This window comes from Artemia franciscana, unplaced genomic scaffold, assembly GCF_032884065.1.
Source record: "Artemia franciscana unplaced genomic scaffold, ASM3288406v1 PGA_scaffold_1180, whole genome shotgun sequence".
In the NCBI taxonomy this organism is placed as follows: domain Eukaryota; kingdom Metazoa; phylum Arthropoda; class Branchiopoda; order Anostraca; family Artemiidae; genus Artemia; species Artemia franciscana.
The window spans coordinates 905,782-924,479 of NW_027062618.1; the positions used below are offsets into that span (position 1 = coordinate 905,782).

At 35.3% G+C, this 18,698-nt stretch overlaps 1 protein-coding gene across 12 annotated transcripts in view; it reads left to right on the top strand.

Moving 5' to 3' along the window:
* LOC136041229 (protein kinase C and casein kinase substrate in neurons protein 2-like) overlaps positions 1–18,698 on the top strand; it is a 119,068-nt gene that overhangs the window by 59,296 nt on the left and 41,074 nt on the right. For all 12 annotated transcript variants that reach the window (XM_065725806.1, XM_065725811.1, XM_065725812.1 and 9 more), the window contains exon 4: positions 12,318–12,506. In XM_065725806.1, coding sequence (XP_065581878.1) covers positions 12,318–12,506 — 189 coding nt within the window. The remainder of the gene's footprint in view (positions 1–12,317; positions 12,507–18,698) is intronic.

Sequence of the window (18,698 nt, forward strand, 5' to 3'; positions counted from 1 at the left end):
TGTGTATGGACCTTTCAAAAAATAGATCAACAGACTAAATTAGGCCCTAGAAAGGTATTTTCAATTTCCTATCTTCACTCACTCCAAGCACTTACTGCATGTGTAACTATTTATAGGCAATAAATATATTTCTTAGTTGTTTTTTGGTGTTGTTTTTTTTGTCTGAATCGTGGCTTGCATTTACAAAACATATACAAATCAAACTAAAATATATTTTATTTATAATAAAAAACATACTACGTGGTAGTAGGATTCGATAAGAAGACTCAACGAGGCTACAGTGATCAAAAGATAGAACTTAAATGTCTAGACAAAGTAAACATCAATTTACTTATAATAATGACTAAAAAATTTAGATTTTTTGAAAGAAGTTGTCTTAATTTGAACTCTAAAAGTAGAGTGTCAACTGTAAATATAATGATTAAACAAATATTTTACTAAACATTTTACGTTGTTTCAAACGAGATCACAGAAGAATCGTTATGTTTGCATAGCAGACGCTTTGCATGTCTGATTCAATCAAGATGTTCAATTTTACTTGTGGCTGATATTTTACTTATGAATCCTTAGGCTGATATTCGGTCTTCGCTATTTAAAATAAAAACCTTAAATGTAAAATTGCGCCCTCTAGGGGTGCGAAAATCCTCAAATAAGGTTTAAAGCTCAAAACTAGGAATATACAGTATACAAAGTGGGACTAAAAAATTTTAAACACTGGACTTGCAATTGAAAACGCTTTGCATGTTTCTGACTATATCAAGATGTTCGAAGGCTGTAATTTGACCACCGCTATTTAAAATAAAAACCTTAAATGTAAAATTGTACCCTCTAGAGGTGCGATAATCCTCCCAATAAGGTTTAAATATCAAAACTGAGAATATATACGGCACACAAGGTGTGATTGAAAAGTTTTGTAGACTGGTTTCGCTATTGAAAAATGTTAGCACTTATACGCTATTACGACGGATTCAAAGTACTCCTCCTCTGACTTAAAACACCGATTCCAAAGGTGTCTCCACTTTGGAAGCGTTCCTGAAAATTGCCTTCCTTAAAAATATGGAGAACTCTCGGTGTATTTGGTTGGGTGTCGTCAATCGAGTCAGTCTTAGTTTAAGAAACAGGTAGAAGTTAACTGGGGCCAGGTTAGGGGAACGGGGGGTGTGATAACGCGGGCGTGTGGAAGTGGGTAAAAAATCCGTAGATCAGGGAGAAACAACAAAGATAGATAAAACTCCACAAAAAAAATCAAACGAGACTTTGGCTAGTGGAGAGACAAGAGACAAAAAATACTAAAATAATGCGGATATTTCGCCTGTATCTAAGCTAGGCGTCCTCAGCACAAGATAAAAAGAAAAAACACTAAACTAAAAACAAATAAAACCACCATCAATAATAATAAATACAATTGTCGCTACCGATCCACGCAGGGAAAAGAAGCTATTAGAGTTACTTCAATGAGAACATCAAACAACTAGGGAGAAACAATGTGCATGTGAGTTATCGGGGTAAAAGGATCCGATTTTTTCTTACCAAAGGGTAAGCCTTTTCTATTGAGCATTTTTGTGCAAACGCTGAAGGATACTTCTGCAGTATTTGTGGTTAGCTTTCTCCCCCTAAGGGAAAATTCATGATGTACGATACCCGTAGGATCGAAAATAACCCATCAATGTTGTCTTCACATTCAAGCTATTTTTCTCGAAAATGGCTCTTTATTTTTTTTTTGAAAATTGGCATCAATAGATTTTCCGGCCTTAAAAAATGATGCAGATATGTCACAAATTTGAGAACCTTCGTTAAAATGAGTAACCTCATATTTATAAGCACATTTCAAAAGTATAAATACGTCCTTTATGCCTCAGGAGTGGTTGTATCACTGTTTGTATCTATGACGCATGTAAAATTACACAAGAAACATAGCTAAGTATAAAACGCCAAGTGTAATGAGTCTATTTATAAAAGGTAGTTTCGGTTGTTTCATAATACCTAGAGGACAACAACATAAATTAACAATCAAACAGTTCGTGGTAACGAACTGTAGTAAGGAGCGATCCGGCTCAATAGTAACCAAAACTAAAAAAAATTGAATTTTGATATAAATAGCTACATCAAAAGAATCGCATTTTAATGCTGATTTTAAATATATAAGTTTCATCAAGTTTAGTCTTAGCCATCAAAAGTTACGAGCCTGAGAAAATTTGCCTTATTTAGGAAAATAGGGGGAAACACCCCCTAAAAGTCGTAGGATCTTAACGAAAATGACACCATCAGATTCAGCGTATCAGAGAACCCTACTGTAGAAGTTTCAAGCTCCTATCTACAAAAATGTGGAATTTTGCATTTTTGCCAGAAGACAAATCACGGGTGCGTGTTTATTTGTTTGTTTTTTGTTTTTTTTTTCCCCAGGGGTCATCGTATCGACCAAGTGGTCCTAGAATGTCGCAAGAGGGCTCATTCTAACGGAAATGAAAAGTTCTAGTGCCCTTTTTAAGTGACCAAAAAAATTGGAGGGCATCTAGGCCCCCTCCCACGCTCATTTTTTTCCCAAAGTCAACGAATCAAAATTTTGAGATAGCCATTTTGTTTGGAATAATCGAAAATCTTAATAACTATGTTTTTGGGGATGACTTACTCCCCCACAGTCTCTGGGGGAGGGGTTGCAAGTTACAAACTTCAACCAGTGTTTACATATAATAATGGTTATTGGGAAGTGTACAGGCGTTTTCAGGGGAATTTTTTGGTTTTGGGGGTAGGGTTGAGGGAGGGGGCTATGTGGGAGGATCTTTCCTTGGAGAAATATGCCATGGGGGAAAAGAATTCTATGAAAAGGGCGCAGGATTTTCTAGCATTACTATAAAAAAAAAACAATGAAAAAATAAACATGAAAACGTTTTTTCAAATGAAAGTAAGGAATAGCATTGAAATTTAAAACAAACAGAGATTATTACGCATATGAAGGGTTCTAAAAATACTTTAGCATAAAGAGCGAGGTATTTAGGAGGAGATAAATACCTCGCTCTTTATGCTAAAATATTTTTAGTGATTTCAACTATTTATTCTACGGCCTATTTGATTCAGGGGGTCATTCTTAAAGAATTGGAACAAAACTTACGATTTAGTGTAAAGAGTGAGGTATTAACGAGGGTACAAACCCCCTCGTACACATAATAAAAATATAAGAATATAAAAGTTTGTTACGTAAGTTAATTCTTAAGTTACGTATATTTTTTACTAATAAAAACGTTCGTTGAATATTAAAAGTTCTAGTAGCCTTTTTAAGTAACCGAAAAATTGGAGGGCAGCTGGGCCTCCTTCCCCACCCCTTATTTCTCAAAATCGTCTGATCAAAACTAAGAGAAAGCCATTTAGCCAAAAAAAAAAAAAATTAATATACTAATCTCATTTCAATAATTTATTTGCGGAGAGCCAAAATCAAACATGCATTAATTCAAAAACGTTCAGAAATTAAATAAAAAAAACTAGTTTTTTTAACTGAAAGTAAGGAGCGACATTAAAACTTAAAACGAACAGAAATTACTCCGTATATGAAATGGGTTGTCCCCTCCGCAGTCCCACGCTCTTTGCGCTAAAGTTTTTAGTTGTTTTAAAAAGTAGAATTGTGGCAAAGAGTCAAACTTTAGCGTAAAGAGCGAGGGACTGCGGAGGGGACAACCCATTTCATATACGGAGTAATTTCTGTTCGTTTTAAGTTTTAATGTCGCTCCTTACTTTCAGTTAAAAAAACTAGTTTTTTTTATTTAATTGCTCAAAAAGAGCAAACTGGACCATCAAATGAGATAAGATCAAGAGGAAGACCTGTGAAATGCAAATTCACAATGGGTGAAATTGAACAACCTAGACCATCAAATGTGGCAATGCGAATCAAATCAGCTAGGACAACAAGGGCATTGAAGAAATATCTGAAATAGTAATAAACGAAAATGAATAGCAAAGAAATATGTGGTTGCAATACTTGTTAAAACGACAATTACAACGAGTCAAAAATGAAAGTGAAAAACAAAGAAACATGCGGTTACAAGACATGCGATGACCAGGATCAGAACAAATCAAAAATGACAGTGAAGAATAAAGAAGGCGTTTTAAGCAGTTTCATAATACCTAGAGGACAAAAACGTAAATTAACTATTGCTCAAAATGAACAAACTGGACAATCAAATGAAACAAGAGGACAATCATCAAATGTAACAAGACCTATTCGAGCAGCTAAGGTAAAGGGCATTGAAAATATGTCTGAAGTAATGATAAACGAAAATGAAGAGCAAAGAAATATGTGGTTAGAATACTTGTGAAAACGACAATTATAACGAGTCAAAAACGAAATTGAGGAACAATGAAATTTGCGGCTAAAAGATAAACGGAAGCGAGAAATGCAACGAGTCAAAAAGAAAGTGAAGAACAAAAAAAAATATGCAGTTACAAGACACGTGACAACGAGGATCAGAACGAAGGAAAATTGTAAATAAAAAATAAAGGAATATGTGGTTAGAAGATATGCGACAACGAGGATCAATAAGTGCAATGCTAGAAGATAAGCGGCTGCGAGAATTACAAGCGACGGTGAAAATCAGAACATGTCAAAACGAAAATGAAGAACAAAGAATTGTGCGGTTAGCAGATACGCGAAAGCGAGTATCAGAAGATGTCAAAATGAAAATCAAGAACAAAGAATTTTGCGGTTAACTGACGCGCGAAAGCGAGTATCAGAAGATGTCAAAATGAAAGTGAAGAACACAGAATTATGCTGTTAGAACAATAATGAATGGTATAAGCAGAAAAGAGTCTTTTCGTGGCCTTGGAATGTTATGGAGTTAGGTAAAGAAAACTGTCAGGAATAGATCTGCAGCCTAAACCTGGGCCTATTTTCAAGCTGCCATCTTTCACCTCTTCCCTATTTTTCAGGCCTTAAGAATTTGGTGAAGATTGGTCGATTCAAGAATTAACTTTGAAAAAAGCTTCCCACATGTTCCTTAGGTCTGTATGTCTTTAGGTTTTAGGCAATTAAAGTTCTTTTTCACTTTCCGAAATGAAGAGATAAAGCAGATAATTTAAATTAGAGACTAGCCACCTTCCCTTTCACAAGGTAAAAATGTTCCACACTTGCAAAGCCAGGGGAAATCAGATTCAAAGCCAGGGGAAATCAGATTCCCCTCCCCAGACACGTGAAGAACGATGAAAAATGGTACAAACAGAAAAGAAAGTCTTCGTTGCCTTAAAAATGTTGTCGAACTGCATAAAGAAAACTAACAGGAACGGACCTGTTGCCCAAATTGGGTTTTATTTTCAAGCTACTGTCTTCACCTCTTCGGTAATTGTCAGGCCATAAGAATTTGGTGAAGATGAGTTGATTCCAGCATTAACTTTAAAAAAAATCTTCCCTAATGCTGGTTAGGTCTATTCTTCAAAGTGTCATTGGCCTTGCACAATTTTCTAAGCTAAAAAGAATGCACCCACTCAAATTTTTCGTGAAATGAAATATGCATAAACATGTCTTTTTGGGATTGTGATTCGATCTTTCCAGATTTTGACCCTTGTCATTTAACTAGGCTTTGTTCTGCTTCAGTAATGAATAACAGATTACCGAATGGTCTTCTATTGAAAATTAGCTAATAGTAAAATACAATAAGAATAAATTAATTGTGAGGCTAGTTTATACACAAAGAGAATAGCCTATTTAAATTGTCAATATTCAAAGCCTAGTTTGAAGAAAGAGCTTCAAATAAAATAATAAAATAAAATAATTTATCTGCGGAGAGCCAAAACCAAACATGCATTAATTCAAAAATGTTCAGAAATTAAATTTAAAAAAACTAATTTTTTCAGCTGAAAGTAAGGAGCAACATTAAAACTTAAAACGAACAGAAATTGCTCCGTATATGAAATTGTCCCCTCCGCAATCCCTCGCTCTTTACGCTAAAGTTTGACTCTTTGCCACAATTCTACTTTTTAAAACAATTAAAAGCTTTAGCGTAAAGAGCGAGGGATTGCGGAGGGGACAACCCATTTCATATACGGAGTAGTTTTTGTTCGTTTTAAGTTTTAATGTCGCTCCTTACTTTCAGCTAAAAAAATTATTTTTTTTTATTGAATTTTCAGGAAGGGGCGCATCGACCCATGTGCTACGTGTCAAGAAAATCAATGACACTTATACCCCTGTGCCATTCTTCTGACAAGTACTACCCTTAAATTTGCTCCTTTTAATGTATTGAAGGATGGAGTTTATTAGGGAGGAGCTAATATTTTTTATATATTTGAAAGTGCCCTCTTGATGATTTTTTTTTGTCCTTCTGGCTCGCTATAAAGTAATCGTCCACGTCTTTTTGGAACTATAGTGGTATCACATTGCCACTCTGTAACCTAAGCTAAATAATGTGAAAATTTAAAACCATCTTTGATTGGCCAGCTAGTTATTTACTTATCAGCTTAGTTATTTACTTATCTTCTGTGGGCATCGTTTACCTCGGGCTGGTTGTTCTTTTGTTTCAGGTTTTGGTCCTTCAACCCATGCTCTCTATTATCCACTTGAAAACCATTTTGTAAAGATAGTTTAGTCACCAGCTGTATTAATGAAAAGAAATTTTTCTAGTTAAAAATAACTTTCTTTCTATATAATTTTTCTTTCAGAAAAATATTTCTTTCTCCACACTAGGCGCGAATGCTTGAAAATGACTTAATCCTTTAACACCTATCTTAATTGATTTTTCTAACAATTCGTACTCGTATAGATTTTGCAGCTATGCAATGCAAAAAAAAAAGAAAAAAAGTGAGACGTTTAGGATTTTGCTGACAAGTAATTTCTTATCAATATGGATTTTCGTCCGTGCCCTTGATCAAGGTACCCTTAACATTTCTTTTCTAATGGGGGGGGGGAGAAATGGTACCAGAAAAAATTTCAGGGGACTGTTGTTTAACAAAAGATTTTTTCTGTTCAGAAAAATGCCATATTTTCTCGGACTATTTAAAATTACGCTGTCTTTGCATTACATTGATCTTCTGAAAGAAGATGGGGAGGTCCAAGACCGTCCCCTTTGGACACGCTTGTATTGGACGAACATACTTCTATGTCTCAGTTCTTAGTTTGTTAAAAAGTCACAAAATTACACTTTGGTATTTGATATTCTAAAAATTATAATATGTAGGTTCATTTGGGGAATTGTTCTTAACTTGTAGCTAAAACTAGTGATATGAGCCCAGAGCCAGAGATACGTAGAATCCTCAAAACACATACGTGCTAGAATGCATGAAAGGTTTTCAGATCTAAATCCATTAGGAATGTTGTCGTGTAGGGATTCCTAATGGTAAATTTGAATTCTTCTGGGGGGCACAACTTTGGTACCAAAAAAAGAAACTGTATTTTTTTTCAGACATTTCAGAGCAGAGTCCACAGTATCTAGAGGGGGATTAGAGCTGACCCCCTTTAAACCTCTGTTGGGTAAGGCATTGGCTTTCTGGCCCTTCCTGCTCTGCACTTATGCAGGGAAAGTTGTCCCCTTTCCCCTAGCCCCTTAGCGATGCTCCTTTGCAACTTAGCTCTTGCTAAATTGGATTGTTTGGTAAATCTATTTTCTGAGTTCTAATGTAAGAAATGGGAATACAAAATAGAAGATGCAGTCAAGCAATATGACCAATTCTTTGGGGGAGGGAAGAGGATTTAAAATTAGCCAAAAACTGTGCGAATGTAGTACGTCTTTTCGACTTATTCGAAGAAGACTAGTTTAAATTAGTGACCAAATTTTAGCTAGAGTACACTTTTTTACGACACCTTGATAAAAATCGAATAGAATATCGAAATTCTGACTAAGTTGAGGGACAAGTTAACTTAAACATTAAAAAAATTTTTCATTTTAATCTTGTATCCATGTGCATCAATATTTCTCATGTGCAGACAATATTTCTCATTAGCATAAAATATGCCTAGGAGACGACCCAAAAAACTATACTTATTCCTTTAGGTAAATTCATGTAAAATTTTCATAACAAATTTGAATATCACGAGTGGGGCATCGGGATTTTAGAAATGCCTAAGTGGGGTATGGCCCAAAATCAGCTGGAAACCGCTTGTCTAAACTAGAAAAAGAAACAATATTCAATCCATTCTTTTTCTGCGAAACATCATCATTCTAAAAACCAAAATACCATTGGGGTGCAAAAATCTGTTTGATCCATAGTGGGTAGTGCGCCAAACATTTAGGTTTTAATTCAGCTTTCAAATGAACACCTAAAAATAGGATATATGAATAATGACTAAACCTAACTAAATTTCTGAATTATATTAACTATAAGTTTATTCCCGCAGATCAATAATTGTCTAGTGTTGCCTGTTCTTTATTCTCTTCCACCCCAATAAGTTCTTACTCAATACAGAGAAAAGCATATGAAACAACGAAGATCAAAATACTGATGAAAATGAAGAAGATGAGCTAAAGAGAGAGAGAGGGAAAGTATAAGTATACAAGTGACACTATCGGTTAGGATATGTATAAAAAAAAGTATAAGATACCTATCTTGTGTGAATCCTTGGATTCTAATTTGAGTGATAGTCCCACGTCACACTCAATTCTTCTGTCTTTTAATTTTTTTTTTTTATGATGATATTCTCTATTGAAATTTCCCAGGTGTCTCCTGTCTGTATATCTTAATTACTTTTGTTGATTGGCAATATCCATAGTGAGAGAGATCCTACATCCACCACCACCTAATGAATCTTGCGATGTCTTCACATCAGAGAAAAAAACGTGTACGTAAAGGTCACTGAATAAAAGTGTACAATCTTTGCCCAATGTGTCGGCTACATCACTTCGCACTGTAAGGGTGCTTCGTGGAGCTGCTACTTTCGTAAATCAAAACAAAACAACGTAAATCGTAAATCAAAACAAAAGGGGAAACACGCAGTGCGCGGAACTTGCCGACGTGATTAGGCGTTGTATGGTGTTAATATGCCACGTGTGGCGTAATATTTGGGGCTCCAAAATGCACATTAGCCGGTAGAAAATGTTTGCAATCGACATTTTGTAAATTACTGATGTTTTCAAAAATCCATTGTTGCCTTCCTTTTTATCCACAATATTTTTTTCTTCCTCTAAGATCGGGCTGACGAAGCTTTAAATATTAACTTTTCTTGAACATTTTGTACGTTATATAAACCCTTTAGTTTCTGTAGGTAATTCATTTGTTTTTCCTTCTTTCGAACTAGTATGTTACAGTGACTTCCATAGGTGCACAAATGTGCAATCCTTAGGTTAGAGTAAATAATCAATTCTCGGACAACACTTGCTTTAATATTTAATCTACTAGTATAGCAAGCAAAAGCAAATGAATGGGGAAAAATTTACATACCCCTCATTATTATAGCCTCCAATATTACCATAATGGCACAATTTATACTCGAAAAATTAAGTCACACTAGCAATTTAGTGGTTATTCCGGACTGATTTTAATGTTGCCTAATATCCGACAGGAACCGTAAAAGTATCGATTCTCAATGTCTCAATGTCATTGCATCGATGTATAAATACTCTTGGGAAGTATCGATGCTTCGGAAGCTGCTGGGAAGTATCGATTCTCGAATAACACTTTCTTTAATATTTAATCTACTAATATAGCAAGCAAAAAAAATGAATGGGAAAAATTTACATACCCCTCAGTATTATAGCCTCCAATATTATCGTAATGGCACAATTTTTACTCAAAAATTAAGTCATACAAGCAATTCAGTGGTTGCTCCGAACTGATTGCAATGTTGCCTAATATTCGATAGGATACTGCAAAATATTGATTCTCAGTGGCATTCCATCGATGTATAATTACTCCTGGCAAGTATCGATGCTTTCCCTGCATGAGTCGTAAAATATGTTGTAGCCTTAGGATGAACTGGTTGCACTCCTGTCCACAATGTCCTAGGTGCATTTTTCTTGCTTTTCTGGCTTTTCTGGCTTTTCTCGCCGTGAAGGGCGAGGAAATTTACGTTTTTGAGTCAACAGGGTCCCTTTGAATGGTGGAATTTAATGGAAGGATGATGCGTCCCCTCTGTTCTGGCTTCTTATTTTGATACTACTAAGACTCTGACAGTTTCTTTTTCACGTTGTTTACATTAGCTGGTTCAATTTATTTTATTGATTTTTGAGACCAGTTTCCAAGGAATTTTGCTACAAAAGATTAGAATTTCTCAATTTAAGAGGTTTCATTTCATTAACAAGATTATGATAAAAGCTTGCTTTCCCGTCAAAATGTACGAAATAAGTCCATTGGTATCATCTAGTCCCCGAGGAGTGTTTTAGATGGAAACAAGAAAGTTTTCTTAGTCTGTTTTTTAACGTTCTAAGAAAATCCTCTGAATTAAGTTAAAATCTTATTTGAGCCGAAGGGTGAATTTCATTTCGTCCTTGGGAGTTAATTGGGAATTAGTTAGGAATTATTTCGTTCTATTGGGAATTATTCGCTTTATTTGAAAACCGTCTAAGCAAAGTTTTATTATTGTAACAGAGACATCGAAAGATTGTACAGTATAGCAATCTATAAAAGTTTAAAAATATGTGGTATAAGTACAATATAGAAAGTACCTAAATGGGGAATATAGCCTTCAGTATTTCACAGCATTGGCTAGCTTTATAATAATCTTTCTAACCCAAAGTCAACCCTAGTGTAGAAATCGAGTAAGCATAATCCCTAAGTGTTTCATATTTGTTACTGAAGTTGAATTTTTTTTTTTTAGCGGGTAATATCCTATACCTATTTTATGGGATTCAACAGATATATATCAATCGTCTAAAACTATGGTGGGGCATGGCAATATTTTGGTGGATCATAGGCAGGACGTGCACCACTGGACTATACTTTAGAGCCTTAATTTAAAAAAATAAAAATGTTCATGTTAATGGGGTCACATTCATATGGGTTTAAAGATAAAAAAAGATGCTTGATAGTATTGCAATGACGTTATAAATTATACACAAGGTGTTGTATTCAGACAATATATCTCATTAGCATAAAATATGCCTAGGATATCTGATTCCTTTAGGTAAATTCATGTAAAATTTTCATAACAAAATTTAAATATCACGAGTGGGGCATCGGGATTTTAGAAATGTCTAGGTGGGGCATGGCCCAAAATCAGCTGGAAACCGCTGGTCTAAACTAGAAAAAGAAACAATATTCAATCCATTCTTTTTCTGCGAAACATCATCATTCTAAAAACCAAAATACCATTGGGGTGCACAAATCTGTTTGATCCATAGTGGGTGGTGCGCCAAACATTTAGGGTATAATTCAGCTTTCAAATGAAGACCTAAAAATAGGATATATGAATAATGACTAAACCTAACTAAATTTCTGAATTATATTAACTATAAGTTTATTCCCGCAGATCAATAATTGTCTAGTGTTACCTGTTCTATATTCTCTTCCACCCCAATAAGTTCTTACTCAATACAGAGACAAACTTGTGAAACAACGAAGATCAAAATACTGATGAAAATGAAGAAGATGAGCTAAAGAGAGAGAGAGGGAAAGTATAAGTATACAAGTGACACTATCGGTTAGGATATGTATAAAAAAAAGTATAAGAGACCTACCTTGTGTGCTGCATAATGAATGGCATTGGGTAAACTTTCCATACCCTCGGGTTGGGTGGGTGTGAAGCTACTCTCCCTCTCTCTTAATGATTCATAGGCCTTTGAAGAAGGTGAATGTTTGCCTGTTTTGCTGTTACTAAACTGTTAAATTTTTTTCTTAATTTTGTTCTTCTTCTCTAAGGGAAACTCATAAATTCATTGACAGATCAGGTGTTTCTGGATCTTATATATATATATATATATATATATATATATATATATATATATATATATATATATATATATATATATATATATATATATATATATATATATATATATATATATATATATATATATATATATATATATATATATATATATATATATATATATATATATATATATATATATATATATATATATATATATATATATATATATATATATATATATATATATATATATATATATATATATATTGATCTAGCGATCATTTACGCTTTTGATCATCTGCAGTTTAGGATATTTTTAAAAAATGTAAGAAATGTGCCTTATAAGAGATGCACGACAGATAATGACCCAATTTTTCAGTCTTGGAAACGTTGGACTGGTAAATATTTGTTTGAGATCAGCTAAAGAAAATTTATTTAGAATGATTTTGGAAACATAAGAATCCAACACCAGGTAGGGGTCAGGGGGCACAACCAATAGTCTTGTAATAATAGTTAATGTTTTTTATTTTATTTTTAGTCAATGACAAAGCTAAAAGAAAAAAAGGAAATGGATGATCATTTCAAAAAAGCTCAGAAGCCATGGCTGAAACTTTATGAGAAGGTGAACAAAGCCAAGAGTGATTACCATAGTGCATGCAAAGGTGAAAGATCGGCGTTAAACCAAGAAAGAAATGCTACTGGTGATAATAGTCTATCACCTGAAAATGTGAGTTACCTTTTCTCTCTACTCATAAGAGTTGCATTTGTCATTAACTCATCACTATTTCTTTTTAAAAATAGTGTTTTAATAAACAGTGTCAACTTTAACAAAATCTTAAAAATTTACTAATCAAAATTTTACTTTTCATAACAACTTAGCGTATCTTTCCGCTTTTTTAAGTTCACGATATTTTGCTTAAATTACAGAATTCCCAATAATATAGGAAGAAGTCTATTTCGCTATTTTTACTCCCGCAATATCTATTTATTACACAGTCGATGTCTTCCTCAATATTTCTGTGAACGTTTGTAATGGCCAGTCCTGTCAGTCTGAAGTCCTGTCCGTTTAGAGCTCTTCAATAGCACTTCCTCTTCTATTCATCCTAAAATATTCGAATAAAGACCAAAATCGTCTGAAAAATAGAAATTCTAATAAAGATGCATGTAGGTATGTGCTTCAAACTAAGTATACGAATTAAAATACTCCTTAAAAGCAAATAGTTATGTGTTTGTTATCTTTGTATTTGATAGGTAATGATTGGTGATTTAAATTCTCAGGGTTTCAAGCTGCGGAGATTTCTAAGTATTTTATGGCACTTATTAACCAAGTGACATATTGCAATCGCAAATTCTGTCGGTCTGTCTGTCTGTCGGTCTGTCTGTCCCGGTTTTACTACTTTAGGCACTTCCAGGTAAGCTAGGACGATGAAATTTGACGGGCGTATCAGGGACCGCACCAGATTAAATTATAAATAGTCGTTTTCGCGATTTGACCATATGGGGGGAGTGGGGGGTCGGTTAATTCAGAAAAAATAGAAAAAATGAAGTATTTTTAGTTTACGAACGGGTGGTGAGATCTTAATGAAATTTTATGTTTGGAAGGATATCGTGTCTCAGAGCTCTTATTTTAAATCGCGACCAGATCCGCTGAAATTGGGGAGAATTAGGGGGGCCTAAAATCTTGGAAAACGCTTAGAATGGAGGGATCGGGATGAAACTTGGTGGGAAAAATAAGCAGAAGTCCTAGATACGTGATTGACATAACCGGAACGGATCTGCTCTGTTTGGGGGAGTTGGGGGGGGGGGGTTAATTCTGAAAATTAGAAAAAATGAGGTATTTTTAACTTACGAAGGAGTGGTCGGATCTTAATGAAATTTGAAGTTTGGAAGAATATCGTGTTTCAGAGCTCTTATTTTAAATCCTGACTGGATCCGGTGACATTGGGGGGAATTGAGGGGGGACCTAAAATCTCGGAAAACGCTTAGAGTTGAGGGATCGGGATGAAACTTGGTGGGTAAAATAAGCACAAGTCCTAGATACGTGATTGACATAACCGGAGCGGATCCGCTCTCTTTGAAGGAGTTGGGGGGGGGAGGAGGATTAATTCTGAAAATTAGAAAAAATGAGGTATTTTTAACTTACGAAGGAGTGATCGGATCTTAATGAAATTTCATTTATGGAATGATATCGTGTTTCAGAGCTCTTATTTCAGATCCCGACCGGATCCTGTGAAATTGGGGGGAGTTGGGGGGGACCTAAAATCTTGGAAAAGGCTTAGAGTGGAGGGATCGGGATGAAACTTCGTGGTAAAAATAATCGTAAGTGCTAGATACGATATTGAAATAACCGGAACGGATCCGCTCTCTTTGGGGGAGTAGGGGGAGGAGGGTTAATTCTGAGAAATTAAAAAAGAGGTATTTTTTACTTACGAAGGAGTGATCGGATCTTAATGAAATTTGATGTTTAGAAGGATATCGTGTCTCAGAGCTCTTATTTTAAATCCCGACCGGATCCGGTGAAGGGGAAGTTGGGGGGACCTAAAATCTTGGAAAACGCTTAGAATGGAGGGATCGGGATGAAAATTGGTGGGGAAAATAAGCATAAGTCCTAGATATGACATGGATTGACATAACCAGAACGGATCTGCTCTCTTTTGGTGAGTTGGGGGGGGGGGGGTTAATTCTAAAAAATTAGAAAAAATTAGGTATTTTTGACTTACGAAAGAGTGATCGTATCTTAATGAAATTTCATATTTAGAAGGACCTCAAAACTCAGATCTCTTATTTTAAATCCTGACCGGATCCAGTGTCATTAGGGGGGGGATCTTGGAGAACGCTTAAAGCGGAGAGATTAGGATGAAACTTGGTGGAAAGAATAAGCACAAGTCCTAGATAGGTGACTGACATAACCGGACCGGATCCACCCTCTTTGTTGGAGTTGGGGTGGGAGGGGGAGTAATTATGAAAAATTAGAAAAAAATGAGGTATTTGTAACTTACGAAGGGGTGATCAGATCTTAGTGAAATTAGATATCTAGAGGGATCTTGTGCTTTAGAACTCTCGACCAGATCCGGTGACATTGAACGGAGTTGGAGGGGGAAACCGAAATTCTTGGAAAACGTGAAAATCGAGGTATCTTACGAATGAGTGATCGGATCTTAAAGAAACTTGATATATAAAGAATCTTATGTCTCAGATGCTCCATTTTCAATTCGAATCGGATCCGGGAACATAGAGAGTTGGAGGGGGGGAAACAGAAATCTTGGAAACCGGAAATCTTGGAAAATCCTTGGAGTGGAGAGATCGGGATGGCACTTGATGGGAAGAATAAGAACAAGTTATAGATAGGAGATTGACATAATTGGTACGGATCCGTTCTCTTTTAGAGAACGGATCCGTTAGGGTTGTTAGTTTAGAAAAATCAGAAAAATTGAGTTTTTTTTAACTTAAGAAGGGGTGACCGGATCTTAATGAAATTTAATATTTTGAAGGAACTCATGTCTCAGAGCTCTTATTTCAAATCCCGACTAGATCTTTTGACATTGGGGGAGTTGGAGGGGGAAACCGGAAATTTTGGAAAACGCTTATAAATGTCGTAGATACGTGATTGACGTAACCGGACTGGATCCGCTCTCTTTGGTGGAGTTAGGTGGTGAGGTTCAGTGCTTTGGCGAGTTTGGTGCTTCTGGACGTGCTAGGACAAGGAAAATTGGTAGGTGTGTCAGGGAGCTGCACAAATTGACTTGATAAAGTCGTTTTCCCCGATTCGACCATCTGGGGGGCTGAAGGGAGAGGAAAAATTAGAAAAATTGAGGTATTTTTAACTTACGAGTGGGTGATCGGATCTTAATGAATTTTGATATTTAGAAGGACTTCGTGACTCAGAGCTCTTATTTTAAATCCCGACCGGCATTAAGCCTCTGATTTTCCTTTTAAAGCAATCTATTGATTCTTAGAATTTTGCTAGAGCTCATACCATATGAGCTCTTGGCTCTTTCGACCTCGTCACAAGTGCCATATGAGCTCTTAGCTCTTGTTTTTTTAATCTTGATATTTTCAGATATTTAAATCAGACGTTTAAACCTTGATAGCCTATGTCTGTTGCACACAAAAATAAAAATTTGAAATATGACTCAGATTTAGCATTAAGTTAGAGAATTTTCCTGTAAAGATTTCGATTTATTAGCAACTAATCGTGAAGATATGATTGGATGATATGTATCAAAATAAATATAAAAGTCCTCAGTGGTATCTATAGCAGTTTAGACAATTTTATGGACAAATATATGCATCCCCTATACAAAAACATTGCTATATTTTGTGACTGGTTGGTATTGAGTAGGTAAGAAATTCTGAAGTAATATTGCAGTTGCATTATGTTTCTGTGGTTAACTAAAGTTGTGTGAATTTCCCCTTTTTATCATTTTTATTTTATTTTAAATGTTTGAAAAAAATCTATGCCATTCCACTGATTCAAACTGAGAATTCAGAGACCCATCTATACCAAGTAGATAAAAAGAAATAAACGCATAATTATTTGCCTTATTTTATAAACAATTTTTGGGAAATCTATTCTCCTTAAATGATTACTCCAAGTATTTTGCCTCATATGCTTAGTTTTAAATATATACTTATACAAACCTTTATTAAAGTTTAAAGAGTATGGTTTTTATTCTAATGTTTTAGGATGAACAGAGGTGATTTGTCATATAATGTAGAGCTTTAATTAGATGAAAATATGTAGTAAAGTGTTATAATAGTATGTAGTAAAGTGTGATAACTTTACGCTAAAGTTTTTTACTGTTTTAAAAAGTAGAGTTGAGAGAAAGAGTCAAAATTTAGCGTAAAGAGTGGGGCGTTGAGGAGGGAACAGCCCCTTTCATATAAGGAGTAATTTCTGTTCGTTTTAAGTTTTAATGTCGCTCTTTACTTTATACTCTTTAATACGGCTTACTTCATATTTGTGGTTGTCAAATTTATTATGTAATGTGTTTTTTTTGGTGGAATAAATGAAAAGTGTATGCGAAATGTCTATGTATATGACAGATTATACCATCACACTGAAAATCGCGGATTCAGTTTTTTCGGCGAAAAAACTAAAACAAAATAAAATAGGCGTTTAAAGGCGTTTACTCACTACCAAGTAAGAATCTTTTGTATCCATGTCTATGTGTCTCTTGATGCATATGGCGGTGTTGAGTGAAGCCCCGTTCATGCATTTTTGATTTATGGAGGAACAGTGTGTTCACACAATATTGTAGAATGTGCATTGTCTGAATAGCACTTGAAGTCTAAAATCTAATAACAAACGGTAGAAGAATGTTTAACCTGAATTTAAAGACAGAGTGACAGTCATTTTGAATTTGTTCTACTTAAAAAAGGTCAACATTAATGCTCTGCCGGGCAACACAACCGTATTGCCCAGCGGAAACTAACATTAGATAGGACCTTTCAAATGCAATACTTCTTCTTCTTGTTTGAATATGGAAACTCTTTCACATTTTCTCATGACAGGAATCGAATTCAGAGCCTTGCAGTGGGTTGCTGCAACTGAGTTCGAACTCAGTGTCCCGTATCACCAAGCTAAGATCTTACCCGCTGTGCCACTAAAGGACCGAATGAAACACATATTGGTTGTATAAAATATTATATATCGATAAGTCATTTATTTCGACCGTCTCTTAAAGAATGGGCGCTGGTCAGGGTCAATGCAACTTCGTAGCTTTTATTATTGCTCTGGTTTTCCAACTCTTACCTTTCTAGTTTATTTTAGGCTTCTAGAATGGTCAGAAGTTAATCAGTGCAACTCAATGTTAAGTCAGGAACACACTGACTGTATCTAAAAAAAACAAAACAAAAAACAAACAAACAAACAAGAGCAATTCAATAATGCACGAGTCAAATTATTGTCATACTTGTAGATAAAATTACACACGACTATAGTGCTAATAATGAAGAAGAAGAAGTACTAATAAGAAAAAAGAAGTATTTTTAACTTACGGACGGGTGATCGGATCTTAGTGAAATTTGATGTTTGGAAGGATATCGTGTCTCAGAGCTCTCATTTTAAATCCTGACCGGATCCGGTGACATTGGGGGGAGTTGGGGGACCTAAAATCTTGGAAAACGCTTAGAGTGGAGGGATCGGGATGAAACTTGGTGGTAAAAATAAGCAGAAATTCTAGATACGTGGTTGACATAACCAGAACGGATCTGCTCTTTTTGGTCGAGTTGGGGGGGGGAGGGTGTAATTCTGAAAAATAAGAAAAAAGTAAGTATTTTTAACTTACGAAGGAGTGATTGGGTCTTAATGAAATTTGATGTTTAGAAGGATATCATGTCTCAGAGCCGTTATTTTAAATCCCGACCGGATCCGGTGACATTGGGGGGAGTTGGGGGGGGGGCAAAATCTTGGAAAACGCTTAAAGTGAAGGGATCGGGATGAAACTTAGTGGGGAAAATAAGTATAAGTCCTAGATACGTGATTGACATAACCGTAACGGATCTGCTCTCTTTGGGGGAGTGGGGGGAGGGTTAATTCTGAAAAATTAGAAAAAATGAGGTATTTTTAACTTACGATTGAGTGTTCGGATCCTATTGAAATTTCATATTTAGAAGGAACTCGTAAATCAGATGTCTTATTTTAAATCCCGACTGGATCCAGTATCATTGGGGGAAGAAGGGGGAGAACCGGAAATCTTGGAAAATGCTTAAAGCGGAGAGATCAGGATGAAACTTGGTGGGAAGAATAAGCACAAGTCCAAGATATGTGACTGACATAACCGGACCGGATCCGCTCTCTTTGTTGGAGTTGGGGGGGGGGGTAATTCGGAAAAATTAGAAAAAATGAGGTATTTGTGACTTGCGAACGGGTGATCAGATCTTAATGAAATTTGATATTTAGAAGGATCTTGTGCTT